Source organism: Lytechinus pictus, chromosome 5 (genome assembly GCF_037042905.1).
Source record: "Lytechinus pictus isolate F3 Inbred chromosome 5, Lp3.0, whole genome shotgun sequence".
In the NCBI taxonomy this organism is placed as follows: domain Eukaryota; kingdom Metazoa; phylum Echinodermata; class Echinoidea; order Temnopleuroida; family Toxopneustidae; genus Lytechinus; species Lytechinus pictus.
In genome coordinates this window covers 47,347,163-47,371,215 of record NC_087249.1, presented here as the reverse complement: position 1 = coordinate 47,371,215, position 24,053 = coordinate 47,347,163, and the positions used below count along the sequence as shown (strand labels likewise).

General features: G+C 35.4%; 1 protein-coding gene across 5 annotated transcripts; it reads left to right on the top strand.

Annotated features, from left to right (window-relative positions):
* The first annotated feature begins 6,568 nt into the window (after positions 1-6,568).
* LOC129260158 (N-acetylglucosamine-6-phosphate deacetylase-like) lies at positions 6,569-21,750 on the top strand. 5 transcript variants are annotated; one of them, XR_010293493.1, is made up of 9 exons: positions 6,569-6,801; positions 7,842-7,981; positions 9,682-9,736; positions 10,584-10,793; positions 11,218-11,306; positions 12,309-12,447; positions 15,090-15,219; positions 18,895-20,088; positions 21,284-21,750. XR_010293493.1 is itself a non-coding variant. In XM_054898194.2 (8 exons), the coding sequence occupies exons 1-8, from the start codon at positions 6,582-6,584 to the stop codon at positions 19,142-19,144; spliced, it is 1,233 nt and encodes a 410-aa protein (XP_054754169.2). In that variant the 5' UTR covers positions 6,569-6,581; the 3' UTR covers positions 19,145-21,750. The 5 variants fall into 5 exon arrangements, 1 of the variants encoding a protein (XP_054754169.2); XR_010293492.1 differs by having other exon boundaries at positions 18,895-20,330; positions 21,293-21,750; XR_010293491.1 differs by having other exon boundaries at positions 18,895-20,330.
* The last annotated feature ends 2,303 nt before the right edge of the window (positions 21,751-24,053 follow it).

Genomic DNA, 24,053 nt, shown 5'->3' with positions numbered 1-24,053 from the left:
ATCAAACAAACTTTCACTTAACATAGATAAAACAAATTTCATGTACTTCAAACACATTAATTCTAAACATATATTTCGCGATAATATTTATATCAATGATATACCCATTAATGAAAAACAAGAAACTAAATTTTTAGGTGTAGTGATCGATTCTAACATAACTTGGAGTAGTCACATTCGTAATATAAGCATGATGGCAGGAAGAGGCATAGGCATTTTGTATAAATTAAAATATTATATCTCTCAAAGATCGTTACTTATGCTCTATAACTCATTTATCTTATCGTATATATCTTATTGTAATATTGTATGGGGAAATAGTAACAAAATCAAAATCGATTCAATATTGCGCCTTCAAAAGAAAGCACTTCGCATTTGTCATCACTCCCATTATCTCGCTCATACTGATCCTATATTTCATGATTTTAAAACATTGAAGATCTACGATATTCACACTTATCAAACTGCTATTTTTATGTACAAATTTTCCACCAACACTATACCAACACCCTTTCGAAATATTTTTGTCTATAATAGAGACATTCATTCATACCCTACTCGACATTCATCTGACTTTCATTTAACAAACCCAAAACTAATAATTGCTCACAAAACAATACGGCATCACGGCCCGGATGTTTGGAACAACCTTCCGAATGATATCAAACAAGCTGCATCTCTTATATCATTTAAAGCTTCACTAAAGAGGTACCTTTTATCTAAATACTTATAAATTCTCACCTGCACTCGCACTCACTTGCACAGACTTCATCTTGCCCCTTCCCCCCCCCCCCTTCCTTTTATTATATTTTAAGCAATATAAGTGACATCACTTTTAAATAATAAAGACCCGGTATTTTTATTATGGTTTCCATGTAGCCTCTTTTCCCCTGGCTGCTATTATTTCAAGCTTTCAGCTTACGATAGCTGGCCTCTGCATTTAAATTCATTTGTTATTGTTTACATGAATATTATGTCTATATATCTACTTAACTACTATACAATTGTCACCTTTGTAACTTGATCAGTATATATGTTTGATTTTATATCATTGTTATAAATTTGTAATTTTGATTTATTAATAAATGCAGAAATACTGCTTTAAAAAAAAAAAAGAAAATAAAAAAATTGACACAATTAACTTGAATAACATTGAAGTGAATGACATAATATATATCAATAGAAATCTATATATGGTATATATATATATATATATATATATATATATATATATAATTTGGTAACAATTGCCCCCACTCCCCAGACAAATATCACATTCACAACACAAATTTACAATGAATTTCAACAATAGAAATATCACAAGGCAAAATATTTCCTAATTAAGAGACAAACTAAAAAATCTATGCCATATTATTACAGTACGTGATGAGTCAATACGAGGTCGACAAAATTCCTCATTTTCCATGTGTGCCTTTTTTTTTTCAAGCGTATGCGATTCCATGCGATTGTATGAATGCATTAACATTGTATACCATTACATTCAGAAAACATCAAACTTTCAGAAAATATGGGTTTCTACTAGGTTTCTCCCCCTCCTTCATGCTCTTATTACATGTTTTTCATCAAGAAAATACCTGAAAATACAGGCCAAAAATAAGACTTATTGTTCTCTGACTTTGAACACCAGGAAAAATGTTCAAAACCTCAACAATCTTGGTATCAAATGAAAGCTTAGAATCTCCCATAGCGGAAAATCACCGTCGACAACAGCCTTATGCAAGTTTGATGCCCCGGAAGTAGTATCAGAGTGCAGAGGTCAGTCAGAAATTTTAACAAAATGGCGGCCTCCAGTGAATACGCGATAGCGTAATGTTCCGAAGTCAACGAAATTCAAAACTCAGAATTTTCCACTTTTCCAGAGATTGTTGTCAAATAAACTGTATCAAAAGAACAAGAAACTTCTCCTCTACACATAGATGTCTTTAGAAAGGTAAAAGATCAATTAGAAAAAGTTTTATCGATGAGTTTGCAACATCAGTTTTCGTGTACAAACAGATATAAATTACGAAACTGCCGTTTCATCAAACTCGCTAGTATTACTATTATTATTAGACTTTTTGCATTAAATGGATTTTTAAATGTCTTAAAGTTTTGAGTTTGAAGGGTTTTGCACTGTTTAATATTTTGAGGGAGCTTATTCCAAATGATAGGAGCTGTACATAAAAATATGTTGTTTGAGAAAGAATATAATGACCATATATTACACGAGTATCAGCTTAATTTCTAGTATTATATCTATGTATATCTCCATTGGTTTGAAAAATATTGTCAAAATTATTAGGCAAAAGGTTGTTATAATAGGAATACATAAAAACAGATACCGTAATTGAAAATAATGTAGTAAAGAAATTGGGAGTATATTTAATTTTAAGAAAAGAGGTCTGCTATGACTAAGAAAGGGTTTATGGCATATTATACGAACTGCTTTCTTTTGAAGAAGAAAGATGCAGTTCAGTAAGTGTTGCTTGCAGGATCCCCATTGCAATAGTAAGGTAAAATCAGTTAATTATACAATGTAAGAAGAATATTTTGTGGTAAAATTAAATTTCTTTAAGTTTACTCATTATTCCTATTGTTTTGGAAACTTTCCTTAAGACCTCATAAACATGATTATTAAGGCAGATACAAAGTTCAATAAAAAACTAGCTAGATCCTATCATCCAGGAACGGGGTTATGATATAGGCAATATACTAGGTCTAGACTAGTAGAGGTCTATCCGCATGACTGGCATGAGATTAGCCAGGAGTCTCCTAGAGTAAAGGCTAGAGAGTAAAAGTCATTCACTAACGTGTGCTTACTCTACATGGAGCCAGGCATTGTGCCCTTGGGCCCAATCATGTGCATATATATACAGCGGTCAATATTGAAACTTTTGCCCCCGTGATTTCTACTTTCCCTGTAAAAGATCTAGCCGTACAGTGCATCCCAAAAACACTTGAAATTGCTGCCAAATAAAAAATATATCACTTTGGGGGAAAACACCTACATATTATATGGAAGCCAATAAGTCACCTTTCAAATGACACCAAAAAGTTGGAAAACTATTCATGCTTGATTGAGCACTGCCCACTGAAACAAAGGGTATGAAAATTAGGCTGGGCTAGAATTAGTCAAGATTCGAATTTCTGCCAGTTTTTGAGAGGCAAATCCTTAGGAAATTTCAAAGTTAAGGGTGTCATGACAGATTAATGATCAACCGTGACCAGTTTCATAAATTCATAAATCGTGACCAATTTCATAAATCATTAAATTGAACTTTAATGCATGAGTGAACACAAGTTACACCTTTTTGGGCAGCATTTCAACTTTGTCATGTGGATCTCAGTAGTGTGTTCATGGGAGTCGGGAGAATAGGGGGTGAGATAGGTATTAAGTGGGAGTAAGTAGGTTGATGGAATAAGGGTCAACCAAACATTTAGCACCCCCTCCCCCCTCTCACACTCCCCTCCTGTTGAGAGACTGAATGCTATTACATGTACGCATGAAGCCCAGAGCAGAATGTTGATATAATGATAAATTCTGATTTGGGGCATCAACTTTTATCAATAAATCAACTCATTCAATGTGCAATGTGACCAATCAAACATTCAGTTTTTTTCAATAAATAATTTCATAAATCATCAGTCAATTTCTTGGTAATCATTCAATGAAAAAAAATGACCATCAGCCACAGGTCACTTGGCAGTTAAGTTTTCAATAGGCTACAGTCCAGGAAGTGAGACAAAGAGAGAGGGGGAGCCAGGGAGATGGAGGGGGAGGGTACATATGACTTGTAATTTGTAAAAGGACACAAAGAAGAGGAATGCCCTTTTAACCAGGTCTTACCATATCTCACCCTCTTACTTGTAATAGGTACCAATCACATTACTCTGACAAACATATTGCTGTCAAAGTCCACAAGATAAACTTAAAATGCTACTCTAAAATTACAATTCCTGTTCACTCATGCATTAAATTTCAATTTAAACCCAAAATTTATCTCACTCATTAATTTAGCATAACACCCTTAGCTTTGCAAGTTCCAAAGGACTAACCTCTCCAAAAACTGGAAGGTTAATTCCTGCCCAGCCTAGGCAAGCTTAGTCTCAGGAGAGAAGTGGGGGGAGGGTTGGCTAAATGTTCTGTTGACCTTTATCCCATCAACGTATTTCACCTACTTAAAGGTAAATTCCAGTTTTGGTAACGATCTCAAAACGACTTTTTACAGAATCTAATATAATGACCACCCAAGTGTCTGTTTGTATGAATAAAAAATATGTGCCAAATGATTCTGGAAGAAATTGTGTAATTGCTGAGAAATAAGCAAAATTAGCGCCGATTCGGTCACTTCCGTCGGGTCTTTATTCCAGCAATTATAATACACTGTCCCACGTGTGCCTATCTGTGTTGGTGATCTTCAGTGTGAACATTTTTCAGCGCAGATTTCAAGATTTAACAAAGTTCAGTTTATGTAACTGTACCAGATCTAGATCCTCGATGATATACTGACAATTAAGCCTGTTTTTACAGACTTTCTCATGATATCAGTGTTTACTGCAACTACTGGCATTTCTCTTTAAGTCCCATCTTACCCCCTATTCTCTTGACTCTCCTCTCATTAACACATTGCTGAGATCCACATGATAAAGTCAAAATGCTGCACTAAAATTGCAATTCATGATCACTCATGCATTAAATTTCAATTCAATAACTCATGAAATTTTCTCAAACAACAAACTGATCACAATTGATCATTAATTCATCACAAAACCATCAACTTTCCAAGTTTCAAACAAACAAAAAACGCAAAAGAAATTGGAAGGCTAATTCCTGCCCAGTCTCATTTTCATACCCCTGGTTTAAGTGGCCAGTGTTCACTCAAGCATGAATAGATTTTTCAACTTTTTAATGTCATTTGAACGTTGACTCTATTGACTTTTCATATACATGTATATAAGTCTTTCCCCCCAAAGTGATATGTTATTTATTTGGCAGCCAATTCAAAAGGATAGTTTTTTGGGGGATGCAGTATAGACTAACTGCTCCGATGTGCAGCCAGGCACCAGTGTGCGGCACGTTCAGGAAACTCAGCAATATATCACTGAACTCACCAAAACACTCTATACATGTACACCACTCATTCCTTAGATCACTACCATACTACTGGGGCCCGTCTTACAAAGAGTTACAATTGATCCAATCAATTGTAACTATGAAAAGCCAGCAAAGTCAACATTAAAAAAACATGTTTGTCCAAATATTTTTTAGAAATGACGTATATTCATAGATTCACTGTTTTCTTAACAATTCAGTATGCTTCTCTCTGTTTTCAAAGGACATTGAGCAAATTTCCGGTAGAAAATATGACATTTATGGATCTCCATATACTTGAGACAGATCGGATCAATCCTAACTCTTTGTAAGACGGGCCCAGGTTGCAGTTTGTCAATTGAAAGGAATTGCTTGAATAAATCCTGAGAGTACCTTCCCCCAGATATCATTTTTATGTAGTGTACATTTACCCTTGGATATCATTTTTATGTAGTGTACATTTACCCTTGGACAACTGGGTATTCTTTGATGTGATGTAAAGTTTGTTTTGTCAAAGTAGTAGGCGTGATTGCACTAAATCAATCCAAGTCCCATCTTGCAAAGTGTTACGATTGATCCAATCAATCTCAACTGTATGGAAATCCATCTATACCACATTTTTTGTGTGGAAATTTGCACAATCTCCTTAGTAAACAAAGAGAATCACACTGAATTTTCAAGAGAATTATGAATTTACACATATACATGTATGCATCATATCAAGAAAATATTTTGGACAAACATGTATTTTAGATGTTGATGTGGCTGGCCGTCCATAGTTGTGGTTGATCCGATCGGATCAATTCAATCGCAACTCTTTGTAAGACTGGACCCTGATGCCAGTGAAGTCATAATCCTATATGAGTTGCAGTGAATTTCATCGCCAGACACCTTTCCAATGATTGACATGAATATTTACTTTGAGTTTCTATAAATCATAGGTTTTTTTTCCACTCAAATAACAATCAGTCTATACAGTGGTGCTTAAAAGTTAGTGAACCCCACCAGAAAATGCATTCCTTCATGCTGAGTGTTGAATGGAGACATAAGCACTACAATGTTCAGTGAGCCCAGAAAAACAAACTTTAATTACCTGTAATGTAATATTTTATCACCTGACTTCACAATTATATTATCTAAAACATGACAGAACTTGAACACTTGAAATATGTTCATTTTGTGGTGGGGTTCACTAACTTTTTAGCATCACTGTATACATTTGGGAAAGTGTTTCATATGGAATAATTTTCCTGGTATCACATCGCAATTTGCTCCACATTTGTTAAAGACTGCTACACATAAAGTCTTTTGTATAGCATATTTTTACATAGGAATGTGATTAGTTGAGAGCTTTTCTCTTATGACCAAAAATGCTATTCAAATTTGTAAAGCAAAATTATTCCCTGTTTTACATTATGTATTTCATAAAACCCATTTTGAAATTTTACAAAAATCTTAATTGAATTCCTTAGACGACCTTAGGCTGAAAATGCCGTCCAATGGCTCAGTCTCACGTCATCCCATCATCCAGTTCAGAAACTGTCGTATCCTTCATCATCGTCGGATCATCCGAGACGACCTGTGGGTGAGGAACGGAGAGATTTTGAATCCACGAAAGCTGTTCTGGGAGGAGAAAGGCTATGCGGATTACCAGATAGATTGCCACAATGCCATCATTGTTCCTGGCTACATCGATGTACAGATCAATGGTGAGAACCCATTGTACAAAGCTTAGAAATCATCGTACAACATTTTTTACAATTGATTTCATTTACTACAATGTGCAATTAATTGTGAAAATCAAGCGTAAAAGTAATTGTTCGTTAACCGTAGTACTTCATGAAAGATATAGTTGTTGACTTCCACTGTCACTGACAATGGTTATAAGCTTAGTACTGTAGGTTCTTGCATCAGATTAGCGGAGTCTAACAAAATAAGTCGATCACTGACTAAACTTTCTTGAAATTATGTTCCCCTTGGTCCTGTACCACAAAGCTCAGTTGTAAATCTTATGTTTGCTTTTTATAATTGATTATTTGATTTTATGCAACACATACATAGATCCTTGACAGCTGATTGGATGAATGCGCGTCACATGACATTCAGAGGAATCAGCTATATTATGCCACTCATGACACCCATGCAATAGTCGACTGTTGCACGCTCCAGCAAAAGAGCCAGCAGTGCAATATTCGGCTATTGCACGCTTGAGCAAAGGAGCCAGCAGTGCAATAGATCGCAAACTCAACGTGCATACCATGTACCATGTTCTGTGCATACCCGCATCACTGCTCTGCATACACCATGCGCAGGTATTGAATTTAGCAAAATAAAAGGTTAAAGAAAAGCCCGAGCAGATCTATGTAGAACTAGTCCTATTCTTCTTTTTCCTGTATTTTGGTCAATTGATCTATGTTGGACCATCCATGCCTACAGATCAAATGTTGTATAAAACTAATATTCAATATTTTTCATTTGTTCGGAATGAAAAAACATTGAATATTACATTTGATGCAAGTTGAAGCAATCTATTCCACGACATGAAGCAGAGTTGAATAGACTCTTTTAACTTGCACGCTCATGTAATATTGGGAATGATTGCACTCATAAACATTTAATATTTGTATGATATTGATTATCATTTACAATCAACTGTACGATCGGAGGCTAAGCTATGTTATTATTGATGTTGTTGCTGTTGTTATTATTACTATAAAACTAATACTACTTATACTTTCTCCCATACCAGGTGGTTTTGGTTACGACTTTTCATCAGAGCCAGAGCTTGTGTCAGAGGGAATTCAGAAGGTGGCTCAGGGTATCCTGTCCCATGGGGTCACTTCTTTCTGCCCCACCCTCATCACATCATCACCAGAGACATACAGAAAGGTGTGTTTTTAATTCCATCTTAAAGTCCACCCCAACAAAAAGTTGATTTGAATAAAAAGAGAAAAATCCAACAAATATAACACTGAAAATTTCATCAAAATCGGATGTAAAATAAGAAAGTTATAGCATTTTAAAGTTTCGCTTAAATTCACAAAACAGTTATATGCACATCCTGGATGATATGCAAATGAGGGACTGATGACGTCATCCACTCACTATTTCTGTTGTATTTTATTATATGAAAATAGGAAATATTCTAATTTTCTCCTCATTGTCCAGTGAAACAATGATTAATTCCTCCCTGAACATGTGGAATTAGCATTGTTTAATACTATATGGTTCAGTCAAGTTGGTACTTATTGTCAAATCTGTAAAAAATGAAATATTGTATCATTCAAACAATAAAAACAAAAGAAATAGTGAGTGAGGGACATTATCGACTGTCTCATTTGCATGTCACCGAGTTGTGCATATCACTGTTTTGCGAAAAAATAAGCGAAACTTTGAGATGTCATAACTTTCTTATTTAACATCCAATTTTGATGAAATTTTCAGCATTGTGCTAGTTTGATTTTCTCTATTTATTCAAATCAATATTTTTCTGGGGTGGACTTGACCTTTAAAGGGGTACTCCAGGTTAAAAATAATTTGATTTGAACAGATAAAGAAAAATCAGACAAGCAAAACACAAAAAAATTTGATCAAAATCGGACAAGGAATAAAAAGTTATGACATTTGAAAGATTTGCATTATTTCGGTGAAACAGTTCTATGCATGTCTTTATGAATATTCAATGAGCAATTGGATGTCACATACATGTAGCAAATTGTTCTTTTGTATTTTATTATGTGAAATTATGTTTATTCAAAGTTTGTCCTCCAAAAATTAAAACAATTGGATTGACAACTGATTTTACATTAGGTATTCATTACTGCAACTTATTTTATTATAAAAGAGATATATCATACACACATAAATGAAAATATGAAATAATTGTGATTTCATGTAATAAAATAAGATAATGGAAAGTGGGGATATGACATCAGCACACCTGATGAATATTCATGACGATGTGTATATAACTGTTTTTGCAAAATATTGGTAAACTTCGTTATTTGTTATCAGATTTTGATGACATTTTCAGCGTTTTTCTCAGTGAATTTTACTCTATTTTTTTTAGATATAATTATTCTCTGTCCAGAGTACCCCTTTAACTCTTAAATCTTAAATTTGTTGTGAGAAAGGATTTGCAAATTGAGTCTCTTTTTTTTTTCTGGAGAATGCCCCCCCCCCCAAAAAAAAGGACAATCATTTGGCCCACGGGGAAGCATGCTCTACTTGTGAGTATGTGTGAAGCTTACATGTACATGAAGTGTATACTGTGATGTTCATTTGATCTATATTGGAAAATGAGAATGTTTACAGGTTCTTGTACCTATAAAGCAACAAGTTTGTGGTATGAGTTCTGCAAAGAGTAAAGTTGAAAAACACCTTTTATATTTGGCATAAGCATTCCCTATATTAGGTACAAGGATCTATTTGATGCTGTGCGGCATATTGTCTTTTAAAGAATATAATTGAATTAAAAATTAAGGGTTTTGAAGAGATATATATATAACTGAAAGTGATATATATGTATACTGGCCTTAATGTGAGAGGCTGTTCAAAAAGTAATTATTTTCCCTTTACTTGTCATTCAGATTATACCACAGATACACAAAACGGAGGGATCAGCAGAAGGGGCAGGCATATTAGGTACAAATTTCAATTTTCTTTACATTTTGTCGTCTGTGCATATTATTTTTTGTATTACAGCACCTCCTTATGGCAATGAGAATTAGCGTAGATGTGGGTGACACAACATTTGCTCCGGCAACAGTTGTTAGGGCTTTATTTCATTTAAGATGGGTTAGGATTAGGGTTGCAATGGGGTCTTATGTTAGGCTTAGGGTGAGGTTTAGGATAGGGTTATAGTATTGAATCAGGATTGAAGTTGGTAATTCCATTAGAGTGTGGAATTTACATCGGAGCAGTTGTCGCCAGAGCAAATGTCATGGAACCTAGATGTGATCTGCCCCCCCCAAAAAAAAAAAACCAACATTTAGTCATGCGTCTCAGAGACAGTTATCATGATGAGGCAAATTAATCTCTATTTGCGTCTAAATTATAGTTTTTCATCCTATATTGATGTTTGTTTCAGGGTTTTTTTCAGGATAAATACTAGCACTCATACACATGTTTCATGGGGGCGTCGTGGTCTAGTGGTTAAGACTTGTCTTTCAATCTGAAGGACATGGGTTTGATTCCAAGCCATTGCATGTTTTCTTTCAGCAAGAAATTTACCCACATTGTGCTGCACTCCACCCAGGTGATGTAAATGGTTACCGGCAGGAAGTAATTCCTCAAAAAGCTGTGCGCACCGGAATCGGTAGACCAGCTTAGCCGGGGTAACATAGGAGCGCCTTGAGCACCTAGCAAGGTGGATATGTGCGCTATACAAATCTTATATTATTATTTATTTATTTATTTTATCTTAGATTTAAAACTTTTTTTTAATCAGGTGCTTACAAAGTGCAATGATCCCTTTGATCACCTTTGACAGGTATACATTTAGAAGGGCCGTTCATCAGTGTGGAGAAAAGAGGAGCCCACCCCCAGCACCTCGTTCACCCCCTCTCAAGAGGCACCCAAGACCTGTGGGATGTCTACAGCAATCTGGATGATGTTGCCATAGTAACGCTAGCTCCGGAGTTGAGTAATGCCAAGGGTGTAGTCCAGGAACTTGTTAAGAGGGGTATTACAGTATCGGTGGGTAAGTATTAGCAGTATTTTGGTTCAGGTGGCAAGCCATTAAATCTCTCTAGATCAAGTGAATATTTAGTCAAGTTTCTTGTTTTTATTTTATTATTAAAGCCACTTCTAATATGGTTTGTAAAATTCTTTTTCAGTGGATTGCATTTTGCAATTTCTTTCAAATTGTGCTTCGCAACAAAACAATCTGCGCCTTGTAACTCGTTGAATAGGAATTGGCCAAACTCTGTAATAAAGGGCTTGCGTCCAACTTTGGAGGCAAACCGCCATGAACAGTCATCTATAGAACAGCGATTTGAGATCGCACCTTTAGCGAGTAACTGCTCTAAGTGCATGACGTTACTTCATCCTATGTGTGGGTCATTGGACCAATGAGCTAACTCTGAACTGATCTTCTTGTATTCTGTCTGTTGAATTTAATGCAGGTCATTCTACAGCTAATCTATGTATATCAGAGGAGTCCGTCAATGCTGGTGCTTCATTTATTACTCATCTCTTTAATGCCATGCTTCCAGTAAGTTAACTGCCTTTAAACGAGTATATCTTGATATGCTTATTTTTATGAAAATAAATATACAACTGTAACAAAGGTATCATCCCTTTTTAAAAGTAGAAACATAATTCTTTTTCATCTTGACATTGTCAAAATGTGATAATTTTTTATTTTATTTTTATTTTTTTCTAATTTATTTATTTTTATTAATTTATATATATATTTTTTTATCATTTATTTTTTATTTATTATTATTATTATTTTTTTTTTGGGGGGGGGGAGATTGCATGTATGCCTATATCGTGCTCCAGTGAACCCCAAACTTGAAACTTTGTTTTCTCCTTATTCCTTGAAGCTCTCACTGGATTTCTTGTACATTCAATCAACGACTTAGTGGGGTTTGATAATTTTTTATCAATTTTTACAGGTTGTATATTTTTCAAAGCTTAAGACATGCATATCAAGCAAAATAAAGATATCAGAATTTATTTGTTTGTTGCAAATTATTGTTGTGTTGTGTCTTTTGGTGGCATGTTACATTCTTGACATTCAGATTGTTCTCAAACATACACAAAGTCTTTGCTGGGCTGCTATTGACACCCAAAATACTGGGAAGTCGAAAAAAGCCCCCCCCCCCCCAACAATTTTCATGATAAATCAGCAACATGAAAGGTTCATGCCTCACCATTTCATGAACAATCTGATGCAATGTTTGAGACCAAATTTGCAAGACATGCTCCTTTTTTTTTTGCAATGGGACATTATGTAGCTTTTCTGTTTCAAACAATTATGGCATTGATGGGTTCCCATACAAGTTGGGATTGATCAAGGCCCTGTTTCATAAAACTTGTTGCAATAATGTTTACAATAACAGTAAGCCTCTGAAATCCTTCAATCTGATTGGCTGATGGGAAATTTGTTAAAGAAAATTTGCATTTGTCATAACAAGTCTCTATGAAACGGGACCCAGGGCAATCACAACTCTTTGCGATGATTGTGTGCTTTTTTCAAATCTTTCTGCAGTTCCATCACAGAGACCCGGGTATAGTAGGTCTTCTGGCTAGCAATGCTATCAGTCGCTGTGTCTACTACGGCATCATTGCCGATGGTATACACACACATCCAGCGGCTCTACGTATAGCCTATCAGACACATCCTGATGGTAAGTAGATGATGATGAAGGTGATGATGATGATGATGATGATGATGATGATGAAGATGATGACAATGATGATGATGACGATGACGACAACAATAATGATGATGATGATGATTATGATAATGGCTGTATTGATGATGTTGATGATGATGGTGATGGTGATGGTGATGGTGATAATGATGATGGTGATAATGATAGTGATGATGATGATGATGATGGTCCACAGCATTTATGTTGCAACAGAATTCTGACACAGTAAGATTTATGCCCTGCTTACATTTGATTTACGATCATTCAATTAAAAGGTGACAGTAAACTGATCGTATCCCTTTAATCCTTAGCGTGCCATGGACACATTTTCTTGCATTTTATGTATTATCTGTACATTCGTAATAATTCCTTTTTCCTTAAATGATCACAGTACAGGCTTTGGAAAACAACAATACTTCTTGTATTGTGTCTGTGGATTAATTTCCAGTCATTCAAAACAAGCATGGCTTTTCCATATTTTCTCAATAATTTAAAAAGAAAATCCATGATATTACAATAAAAATTAATGTGGCACAATCTCCCTGGGGTGGTGGATGAAAGTCATGCATTTTTTGTTGGGATTCAGTCTCTGTCGCCTCTGTGGTTTGTTTAGTGCAGATCATGCAATTGATATCAACCATAGGATCTTAGACCCTCCCCCACCCCCACTTCCTTAATCCTAAATAGACTGGGCTATTATTATGCCAAAAAAAGATGGGGGCCGGGGGGTGGGCTGATTCAGCCCCCTTTATGATCTTGGCTGTCAATCGCGCGATCACAACAAAAATTGGCATGCGCATTACCCATGGCATAATCTACAAAACAGTAAGATCAAATTCTGCAAAAAATCTCATTGCTAATTAATTTTGCTAATTTATACCTAAAATCAAGTTCGCTCTAATTCACTAAATAATGGCCAATGAATGCTAATTTTGTATTCATAGGCTCTTTATAGGATTCTTATCAAATGAACTTAAAAAAAGATTCAATATCACAATTATTTTCTTTTGTATTTTATTGTTTTCTAAATTTCTTATGTATTTCTCTGTTTTTTTAATTTTTGTTTTTGATTATTTTTTCAATGGAAATCGTCAGGGACCTAATTCTGACCATAAATAAGATGAAATTAATTGAGTTTAATCAGTAAAAGTAGAAATAATGATGCATTTATGAATTTTTGCTAAATACACAATTTGCATTGGATTTGTACACAAATTCACGTTTTTGAGCAATTTTGGGTGTGCATACACTTACAAAATGTTGTGTACTACTTTTATTACCAAGAAACATTATTTATCATTTGCAGGTTAATAGTAAATAATAGTCATATGCAACTTTTATAAAAAAAAACTTTCATGTAATACTATTTCTAAGCGCTGCATACTACTAGCACAGCTACCCTAATCAGGTACAAGAGCATTCAAGTGCTAGTGAAAATCCCATTTTCACCCCTCACCGTATATATACATGTACATGTAATTTGTAGTGTAGAGAATTGTCCACAATTATCCATGCAACTCCATTCTCTTTCAACCCAACAGGGTTTTTTTTTTTTTTACCAACAACCCCAAAACCACCAATAAGTCGCCAGGGTAGGTTCTGTTAATAGCCCAAATATTCAATTGGTCTTCAAAAAGCAAAAATTAGCTTGTCTGAAGGATTATTTCTTCACCTTTATAATGTAAAAAATTTCAAGTTGAAAAGTTGAATAGAAAACAAGATACAAGAGCTTCTTTGACACAAGTGTTCGAGGACTGCTTGGAAGCTTCATTGAGATTGCACAGGTTGGACACCTCATGCTCGAGTGAACACAAATTTCAAACCTTGTTTTCTCCTTATTTTGTGAAGCTCTCGCTTTGTTTTCTCTGCATTCAATCAAGTATTTGAGTGAGTTATTGTTGATCAGGTTTGACAAATTATATATCATTTTAAAGCTAATAGGATGTGCTTGTTCAAACTAAATAAAAATCTCAAAATCATTTTTGGCAAATCATTGTTGGTTTGGGGGTGACTGGTCACATTTGTTGTTTAGAATTACAAATTTGTTCTCATTATTTGCAATTTGTAGTTAGGAAACTCAAGTCAAGAGCCAATGAAAAACCCATCTTTTTCTCTCGCCTTCATTATTTATAATATGAAGTGCAGAGACTTATCCACTAAATGTGGGCGCGCCGTGGTCTAGTGGTTCTGACTCTCGCCTTATAAACAGAGGGTCGTGGGTTCGAATCCTAGCTATGGCGTGTTTTCCTTTACCAAGAAATTTATCCACAATGTGCTGCATTCGACCCAGGTGAGGTGAATGGGTACCTGGCAGGATTATTTCCTTGAATGCACTGAGCACTTGTGATGGTATAAATAGCAGTGCTTTGTATCCTCAGGCAAAAACCGCTTTATAAATTCAGCTATTATCATTATTATTATTAAATCCATGTAAATCTGGGCGTTGTTTCATGAAGAGTTTGTTATAATTACTAATACCCAATTTCTTAAACAAGTTTGCTATCAGCCTATCAAAATGAATTATTTCAGTTGCTTTTAAACCGTTTTTTTTAGCAAATTCATTATTTTAACAAGTTTTATGAAACCGACCCCTGAATTGTCTCTTATCCCAACAGGTGCTGTCCTGGTAACCGATGCCTTGTCTGCAATGGGGCTCCCACCTGGCAGGCATCATCTTGGCACCCAACAGCTTGATGTTAGGGACAATGCTGCATATGTGGCCGGCACAAACACTCTCAGCGGAAGGTAAGATTTGGCTTTAAAACCGAGAATTTATATAACTTCTGGGCCCCATCTTACAAAGAGCTGCGATTGATCAAATCAACCACAACTATGGAAAGCCAGCAAATGTCAACATGCAAAAAGCATGTTTGTTCAGAATGTTTTCTAGATATGATGTATATTTATACATTCATCATTTTGTTGAGAATTCAGTGTGCTTCTCTTTGTTAATAAAGGACATTGTGCGAATTTCCTGTCCAAAAAAATTATGACATTGATGGATTTCTATATAGTTGATTTTGATCGGATCAATCGTAACTCTTTGTAAGACGGGGCCCTGAAGGTTTCCATGGGGGAGAAAGAGAGAGTATAGAGGTTTCACAGTACACAGGGTTCCCAGCCCATCAGGGAAAATATGTTACTTTTTTCTAGTTAGGGAAAAATCAGGGAATTTGATTAAAAAATACCTCACATCAGGGAAAATGCCTCAAATTAGGGAAAAATCTGGGGATTTTGATCGGCCCAATAGTCGAAAGCATGGTAGTCAGTCAGACTCTGATTTTGTTGCATATCAAAACAACATCCATTGAATGACTGGTCATGGTGGTACTAATTAGTTTCATATGACTGTTTTTATACCGGTACTGAAAATACGTGTAATTCACTGTAACAACTTAGAAAACATGTGAAACTGGGAATGGGTTTAAATAAATTATCAGGGAATTTCAAATTTCATCAGGGAAAAATCAGGGAATTTTGTTTTCTTGAAAAGCTGGGAACCCTGGTACAGTACACCATGTATTCTTTTATTTATGAATGCAAACCCTGGCTTCACTCAAGGAAAAGGGTCTGAACATGTAGCCTAAAAAATCCCTTGCAGTGACTGTGTGCAGAATGTCTCTCTCATAGCAAGTCATACTTTTGACCAGCCACCCCAAAACCAACAATAAGTTGCCCCAAAATGAATCCTGAGAAATCTTATTGAGCTTGAAAAAGCACATCCTAAGCTTTAAAATGATGTATAATTTGTCAAAATTGTTCAACAAAAAACTCACACAAGCACTTGATTGAATGCAGAGGAAATTCTGTGAGAATTTTAGAAAAAAGAGAAAACACAGTTTGAAGTTTATAGGAGTTCACTCAAGCATGAAATGTGCACACTACAATCTCAATAAAACTTTCAAGAAGTCCATGAAGAAAATTATGTCAAAACACTCTTGTATCTTGTCTTTTATTCAGCTTTCCACTTTCATTTTTGTCTCACCTGCATAGCAGAGTGAGACTATAGGCGCCGCTTTTCCGACGGCGACGGCGGCGTCAACACCAAATCTTAACCTTAGGTTAAGTTTTTGAAATGACAGCATAACTTAGAAAGTATATGGACCTAGTTCATGAAACTTGGCCATAAGGTTAATCAAGTATTACTGAACATCCTGCCTGAGTTTCATGTCACATGACCAAGGTCAAAGGTCATTTAGGGTCAATGAACTTAGACCATGTTGGGGGAATCAACATCAAAATCTTAACCTAAGGTTAAGTTTTTGAAATGTCATCATAACTTAGAAAATATATGGACCTAGTTCATGAAACTTATACATAAGGTTAATCAAGTATCACTGAACATCCTGCATGAGTTTCACGTCACATGACCAAGGTCAAAGGTCATTTAGGGTCAATGAACTTTGGCCGAATTGGGGGTATCTGTTGAATTACCATCATAACTTTGAAAGTTTATGGATCTGATTCATGAAACTTGGACATAATAGTAATCAAGTATTACTGAACATCCTGTGCAAGTTTCAGGTCACATGATCAAGGTCAAAGGTCATTTAGGGTCAATGAACTTTGCCCAAATTGGGGTATTTGTTGAATTACAGCCATAAATTTGAAAGTGTGTTGGTCTAGTTCATAAAACTTGGACATAATAGTAATCAAGTATCACTGAACATCCTGTGCGAGTTTCAGGTCACATGATCAAGGTCAAAGGTCATGTAAGGTCAAAGAACTTTGGCCACGTTGGGGGTATTTGTTGAATTGCCATCATATCTCTATAAGTGTATTGGTCTAGTTCATAAAACGTGGAAATAAGAGTAACCAAGTATCACTGAACATCTTGTGCGAGTTATAGTAGTTTTCAAAATCAGCACTGCTGCTATATTGAATCGCGTGATGCAGGTGAGACGGCCAGAGGCATTCCACTTGTTTTACTGTATACATGTATGAAGAAGATGTACTCTTTAGGAAAATTTTCAAATTTTTACTTTTTGAAGGCCAAATCAAATTATAAATTTGGCTATGTACAGAGAACCTGACTTAGTGACTTACATGTACTGTGGGTTTTCAGGTAGCTGGTCACATTTGTACAGTCATTAGTTTGCTGTGCAAACCTTTAACTCAATGAAAAGAGTCTGAAATTGCAGCCTAAAAAGTCCCTGGCAATGACTTATGTGCATATATGTAGCAAATTGTATTTGTGCTAGTGCTGTGACCTGCCACCTCAAAACCAACAAGTCACCCAAAATGAGTTTTGATATATTCATTGAAACATTGAATATGTCTATATCATTATTATTATTATTGTTGTTTCAATTAGACTGACTTTTGGCTAGTACATTTAAAAAGAAAACAAAATTTATTATTTCAAAAATTTCATATGAAGGACCAAGTGTCTCCCTTGCCTGCATTAGAAACATTATTATTATCATTATTATAATTATTATTATTGTTGTCATTAATATCATCATTATTATTATTATCATTAATTCTATTAATATTATTATTATTATTATTCTTTAAGTATGCAAATCCACTACCTCGAAAATGGTCCAGCCAGTTGTCAAGCGAGGTGCCCACAATGCTGGACTAGCTACATTTATAAAGTGTTGCAAGTAGCTTACTATCAATTTCAAGTAAATTTTGGGTCCCAAAATCAATATTAGGTCTTGAGATTAATTGTAAATTGTGCACTCAGTTGCTTGTGTGCCTTTTGAAACAAATTCCAAATGATTTGTTATAGGTAAAGTTGTATATCAATGTGATATTGGCAGCAGAAATTTGCAATGTACAAATTTGCAAACATTTTCTTGGGCACCCCATTAATTTTGTATCCTCCTTGGTACCCATTCAGGGTTTAGATATTTTCAATTGGTCTAATGCCAACTCATCTACTATCATTTGGTCTACCATCAGTTCGTCCACTATCCACATGGTCTAATTGCCATTTTGTCCACACACCATTTTCGTCTAATAACCATTTGGTCCAATATTGGACTAAGTGTTAATCGGGCGAAATTAATGAAAATGAAATGGATATCAGAAGAACTGGTGATTAGACAAAGTGATGATTGGACCAAATAGTTATTAGACAAAATGTTGATGGATGGAATGACATTAGACTATGAAGGTAGGCCATGTGATGAGTGGACGAGTTGGTAATAGACGAATTTACCCCATTTAGTACCTGGGTAGAGAGTGGCAAAGTGTAGATTTATACCTTTCCAAAGGAATCTAGGCTGAGTTGCGATCCAAACACACGACCCTCTGAGTTTCTTTCAAACTAATTTCAATATTATAGTAACTTTCTTTCCTCGTCTTATTATTATAGTACTGCCACCATGTCATGTCATCTTAAGTACATGTATATTTTTCAAACTAAATTTCAATATTATCATAACTCTATTCCTCATCTCATTATTCTAGCATCGCTACCATGTCATCTTGTGTACGGTACCTAAAAGAAGCAACCCGCTGCACCACGGTACAGGCCATCGAAGCTGCAACCCTGCATCCCGCCCAACTCCTCGGCATCACAGACAGGAAAGGAACGCTAGACTATGGCACCGATGCAGACTTCTTGTTTGTTGATGACGATTTAAATGTTCAAAGGACTTATATCGCTGGTGAAATGGTTTGGGACTCCAAGACGGGTTTCAGGGATCGAGCCAGCTAGCAAGTATATAGTCAGTATATTCAATGTAAAACAGATTTCATCCTTTGTCATGGGTGTGTGTTTATGAAGTAAAATAAAGATATATTTTTTATCAGCTCTTCAATACTGAAATATGTATATAGTGTACCATTGAATAGGCAACTACAATGTACTGTAGTTAATGAGCACCTCATAAATGGGATATAGCATTTTTTTTTGGTAAACATAATGTGTGCACATACATGTACATGTAGTACTGATGGCACTCAAGAGTTTGGACACAGAAAAGTTCTGTTTCTTTGATATTTAAAATTTCATTGGAAATTTTTGCTGCTTAATTTGGTGGAATAAGAAACTTGTGCATGCATCTCCTTTGTTCAAATTACATGTACATTGCAAAGAGGATGTGAAGTTCTTGCCATTTGCTACATGTACAGCAGTTCTGTTTCCCATTGGTTACGCTATGTGTTCACTTGGTCTTCAAGCAAATGGTCTAACTCTCATTTAGTCCAATGCTCAGTTGGTCCAATTTTCTCTTTGTCTACTTATTATTTTTTTATTTTATCACATGAAATTTTGGTCTGTAAAATGTTCATTAACCACATACATGTAGACTCAGTGGTGTTTGATAGACCAAGAAGGTACTCGACTATTAAAACTGGAATAGCTGGAAATTAGACAAAATGGCAGATGGTCTAAATGGCCATTAGAACAGATTTTTTTATAAATAATTTTGTTTTCATTGAAAAGAAATCATGAAATTCACAATATTTACAAATAATTTTTGCATGGTTAGAGTGTAAAATCAAAGAAACAAAGATGTTATAAAACGAAAACATATGAAGAAATAGCAGAACAAAGACTAAAAACACCTCGAAAGCAGAAAAAAAATCATTCATTCAAAAAACAAAGAGAAACATAATTTTGTTTTAAAAAAATAGTCAAGAGGACAACTAATGTGCAAGGTTAAAAACAAGGTTCCAAATAAAAAACTACCTTATGTGATACACTATAACCAAAATTAACAAGTACAGGCAGTGCAATCTTTTACATTACTTCCTAATATCAACCTTAGAAGAGACTCAAATAAAAATTCTCTAAACACTATCTAAATCTCAGCAGTCGTTTTTTTTTAACCAGAAAAGATGAAATACGATACCACAGTGGACTGTGATGTGGCAAAAATTAATGTCCAGCATTTACAAGAGTCCGAATTGTTGCAGGGTTTTAAGTGGGCCAGGAGATTCCTTTCCACCATCTTTATACTTGATGACCCTTGGTACACTCCAAGGGATAGAGGCAAATTTGCCTTCATTTCTCATCTGCTTTACTTACCAGACCATGCCATGGTGCTGCTCATATGTGGCACTGTGTATGTCATCGGATATGAATATGTGTTGATCTTGTATCTCTAGGTTCTTGGTCTGTGCAGCGCCCTTGAGTACTGACTCTCAATCTCGGTAACTAAGAACCGGTTGAGGCTTTCCATTGGCGTTGCTTAGTAAGGCTGGAGGTCTAGCCATTGGGGTCCTGTGAGCTCTCTCTATCTCCATACTGAATTGGATTTTAGCCTGTCTTTATAGAGGATTTATTTATTTATTTTGCATATTTAAAAAGGATAGCCCGAGTCAGCATTTGCTGGTTTTCATCGGAGGCCCTTAAAAAATAGTACATTACCACATTGCATTAATACATCATTATTTACTAAGGAAACATAATACTGTTTGGATAATACAAAGCAAGGATAAAGGAATAACACTGAATATGTGTAAAAACAATTAAAAACTGAAACCCTACAAGAATAAACAATAACACACCTTACATCCTAAATACCATAAAAATTCATACCGAAATAATCCATATAAAGGAGCGTTAGAATTTTACAAATTTGAAAAGCATGTAGACAGTATGAAATATCACAAAAGAAAGTCATTGGATAATAATAGTCTTGCCTTCAGTTAATAATTATGACAGGGAAAATGATTAAAATTTATATCTCACAAGTTGAAGGCCTATGGATCATCTGGGGCTCGTTTCATAAAGGACTTGCAACTGTTGTAACTTTGCCATTATGGCAACTACATGTACATGTACCATGGAAACCTTGATTGTGATTGGCTGTTGAGCCCTGTTACCATGGTAGTTGCCATTATGGCAAAGTTACAACAGTTGCAAGTCCTTAATGAAACGGACCCTGTGTCAGTGCTATGTTGAGCCCTGTATGCCGACTGATGTGTATCCATGAGCTGATTGGACAAGCTATTTTGAAACAGTGGTTTCAATAAGCTTGCCCATATATCTGATATTCAAAACTGGCCGATAATTCCAAGCTCCTCCTTGTTCATTGACAGTTTCTCTCTTTGTCAACAGCAGTATTCCATGAATTCTATGTTTCTTGGGTTCATCACTTTGTAGAACCTGAAAAGTACAAATGAATACATTAGAGACCATTTAGTGTATCTACGCTGCAAATAAGCTTGAGCTTAAACACAAAAGAAAAACTCCATTAAATGTTTAATCTTTCACCTTTACTTCTTTGCAAAATGTATCTATTTATGTTGAAATCTTGTACTGATATACTATTTCTGTTTTCTGCCCAAAGAATGTAAAGAAATAAGCTTTAACTGAAAAAAAAAAAAATTGTCTTGTCTGCAATAAACTGACAAGAAACTGTTAACAGTATCGTTACCAATTACACCATCTGATATGCAATCTGAACTGATCGGCGACAGCAACAGGTAAATCTGAATGAAAATGAAGACCAATAACATGCAAGCATGCTAATAACAATGTAAAGGTTACTTATGATCTCAAACTGGATTTCCATGTCGTATGTCCCAATGTTATTTTTAAAGCTTTTTATTACCATGAGTACATGCATAACAAATGAAAACACTCTGGTAGACATTCAATTATTTTCTGCATTACACTAGTATGTACACGGAATAGTACAGTGCTTGAAATGCGATGAACACATGCATGAAGACACAACAGAATTCACAGCCCTGTAAAATACGAGAATTAGGAATGTTAAGGAAAGATAAAAAAAGAAGTTAAGCTAGGTGAATGTATATTTCAGTTTGGTATGCAAAACATCTGGGGATATGTTCCCCATTGCATTAAAGTTACTATTATAGTACTGTATCTATGCCATCCAATGGTATCTTTCATGAAATCCTTGATTCTGATTGGCTGTTGAGCATCATTACCATATGATGTTAGTTACCATTGGATGGCAAAGTTACCATAATAGTAACTTTTATGCAACAGGGTCCTGGAGAATGTTCATAAGAATCAAGAATTGAACTGGAACCTTACGTGTGATGTAATTTTTGGGATAGGTTTACAATATGCTTTATAAGGAGAGGGTTGAGCAAAACTCTTGATCCAACCAGAAGAAGAACCATTTTTTTCTTTCGTTTTGAGAATGATTTATGTTCCTACGAGGCAAATTCTTGTTGATCTGTTGCTTCCTTTTCGAAGTTTGTAGGTGGTCATTTCTAGCTGGACTGCTGCTTAGCTGGAAACTAGTTTAGCACCATATCCCTATCAAATATTGAGACAAATCGGATAATCAAAGGATCGGGGCTACTTCTTTCACCTTGACTCTGAGCTTGACGGCGCCGTGGGAGACGATGAACATTCGATAGCTAAATGGAGTGGGGGGTGGGGGGGGGTTCCTCTGGGATTACAATATCATAGTTTCACCTTTCTCATTTGGGTTTTCTCCCTTCTCCTCTTTCACGCCGTATTGCAATAGATTAAAGCTTGCAATCATGAATTTCCATTGCTAATAACATATCTGTTGTGTCATCTCTTACAGTCTTTATGGCATTTTTAATTTTGGTACAGTTTGCTTTTCTATCGAATCTACCCTACTAGACTAAGAATTAACCCGACGCCTTCAAGTCATGAATGGTGGCGTTTATGGTGCCTCTTTTTTTATGGAAGACGTATGTGCACTAAGAGAATCCAGTCTGAGGACTGGCATATCCAATAGCTCCTTTATGTCATTTCGTGTAACATATCGCTAGTACTTGCACTGTGCCCTTTCTGCAGTTGTAACACACCATATCACCGGGTGAAACTTTAGGAATGCCACTGGATTTATGAATTGTCTTCAAACTCTCTACCAAATCGGCCAAAACTGCCACCTCTTTACATTACTTGTTTAAATGACGTCTGAGTTTAATGGACAAGTCCACCCCAACAAGAAGTTGATTTGAATAAAGAGAGAAAAATACAACAAGCATAACACTGAAAATTTCATCAAAATCGGATGTAAGATAAGAAAGTTATGACATTTTAAGTTTCGCTTAATTTCACAAAACAGTTATATACACATCCTGGTTGGTATGCAAATGGGGAGACTGATGACGTCATCCACTCACTATTTCTTTTGTATTTTATTGTATGAAAAATGAAATATTATAATTTTCTCCTCATTGTCAAGTGAAACAGCGATAAATTCCTCCCTGATCATGTGGAATTAGCATTGTTTAATACTATATGATTCAGTCAACGTGGACCTAAGTGTCAAATCTGTAAAAAAATGAAATATTGTATAATTCAAACAATAATAAACAAAAGAAATAGTGAGTGATGGACATCATCGACTGACTCATTTGCACGACACTGAGTTGTGCATATCGCTGTTTTGTGAAAAATAAGTGAAACTTTAAAATGCCATAACTTTATTATTTTACATCTGATTTTGATGAAATTTTCAGCATTATGCTAGTTTGATTTTTCTCTATTCATTCAAATCAACATTTTCCTGGGGTGGACTTGACCTTTGACAAGCTCCTAACTGAATCCTGATTACAGGAAGTCATTGCTAGCACAGGTTCCTCAATTTCTTTATCCCAACCCTTTGACAAGATTCTTTGTCTCTGAATAGATTTCATGCCTCTGTTCGCATGCCGTGAAT

Coding starts and splice junctions, on each gene's coding strand:
- LOC129260158 (XM_054898194.2), top strand. CDS start 6,582: ATGCCGTCCAATGGCTCAGTCTCACGTCATCCCATCATCCAGTTCAGA. Junction 11,307..12,308: donor TCTTTAATGCCATGCTTCCA/GTAAGTTAACTG, acceptor ATCTTTCTGCAG/TTCCATCACAGAGACCCGGG. Junction 15,220..18,894: donor ACAAACACTCTCAGCGGAAG/GTAAGATTTGGC, acceptor TCATTATTCTAG/CATCGCTACCATGTCATCTT.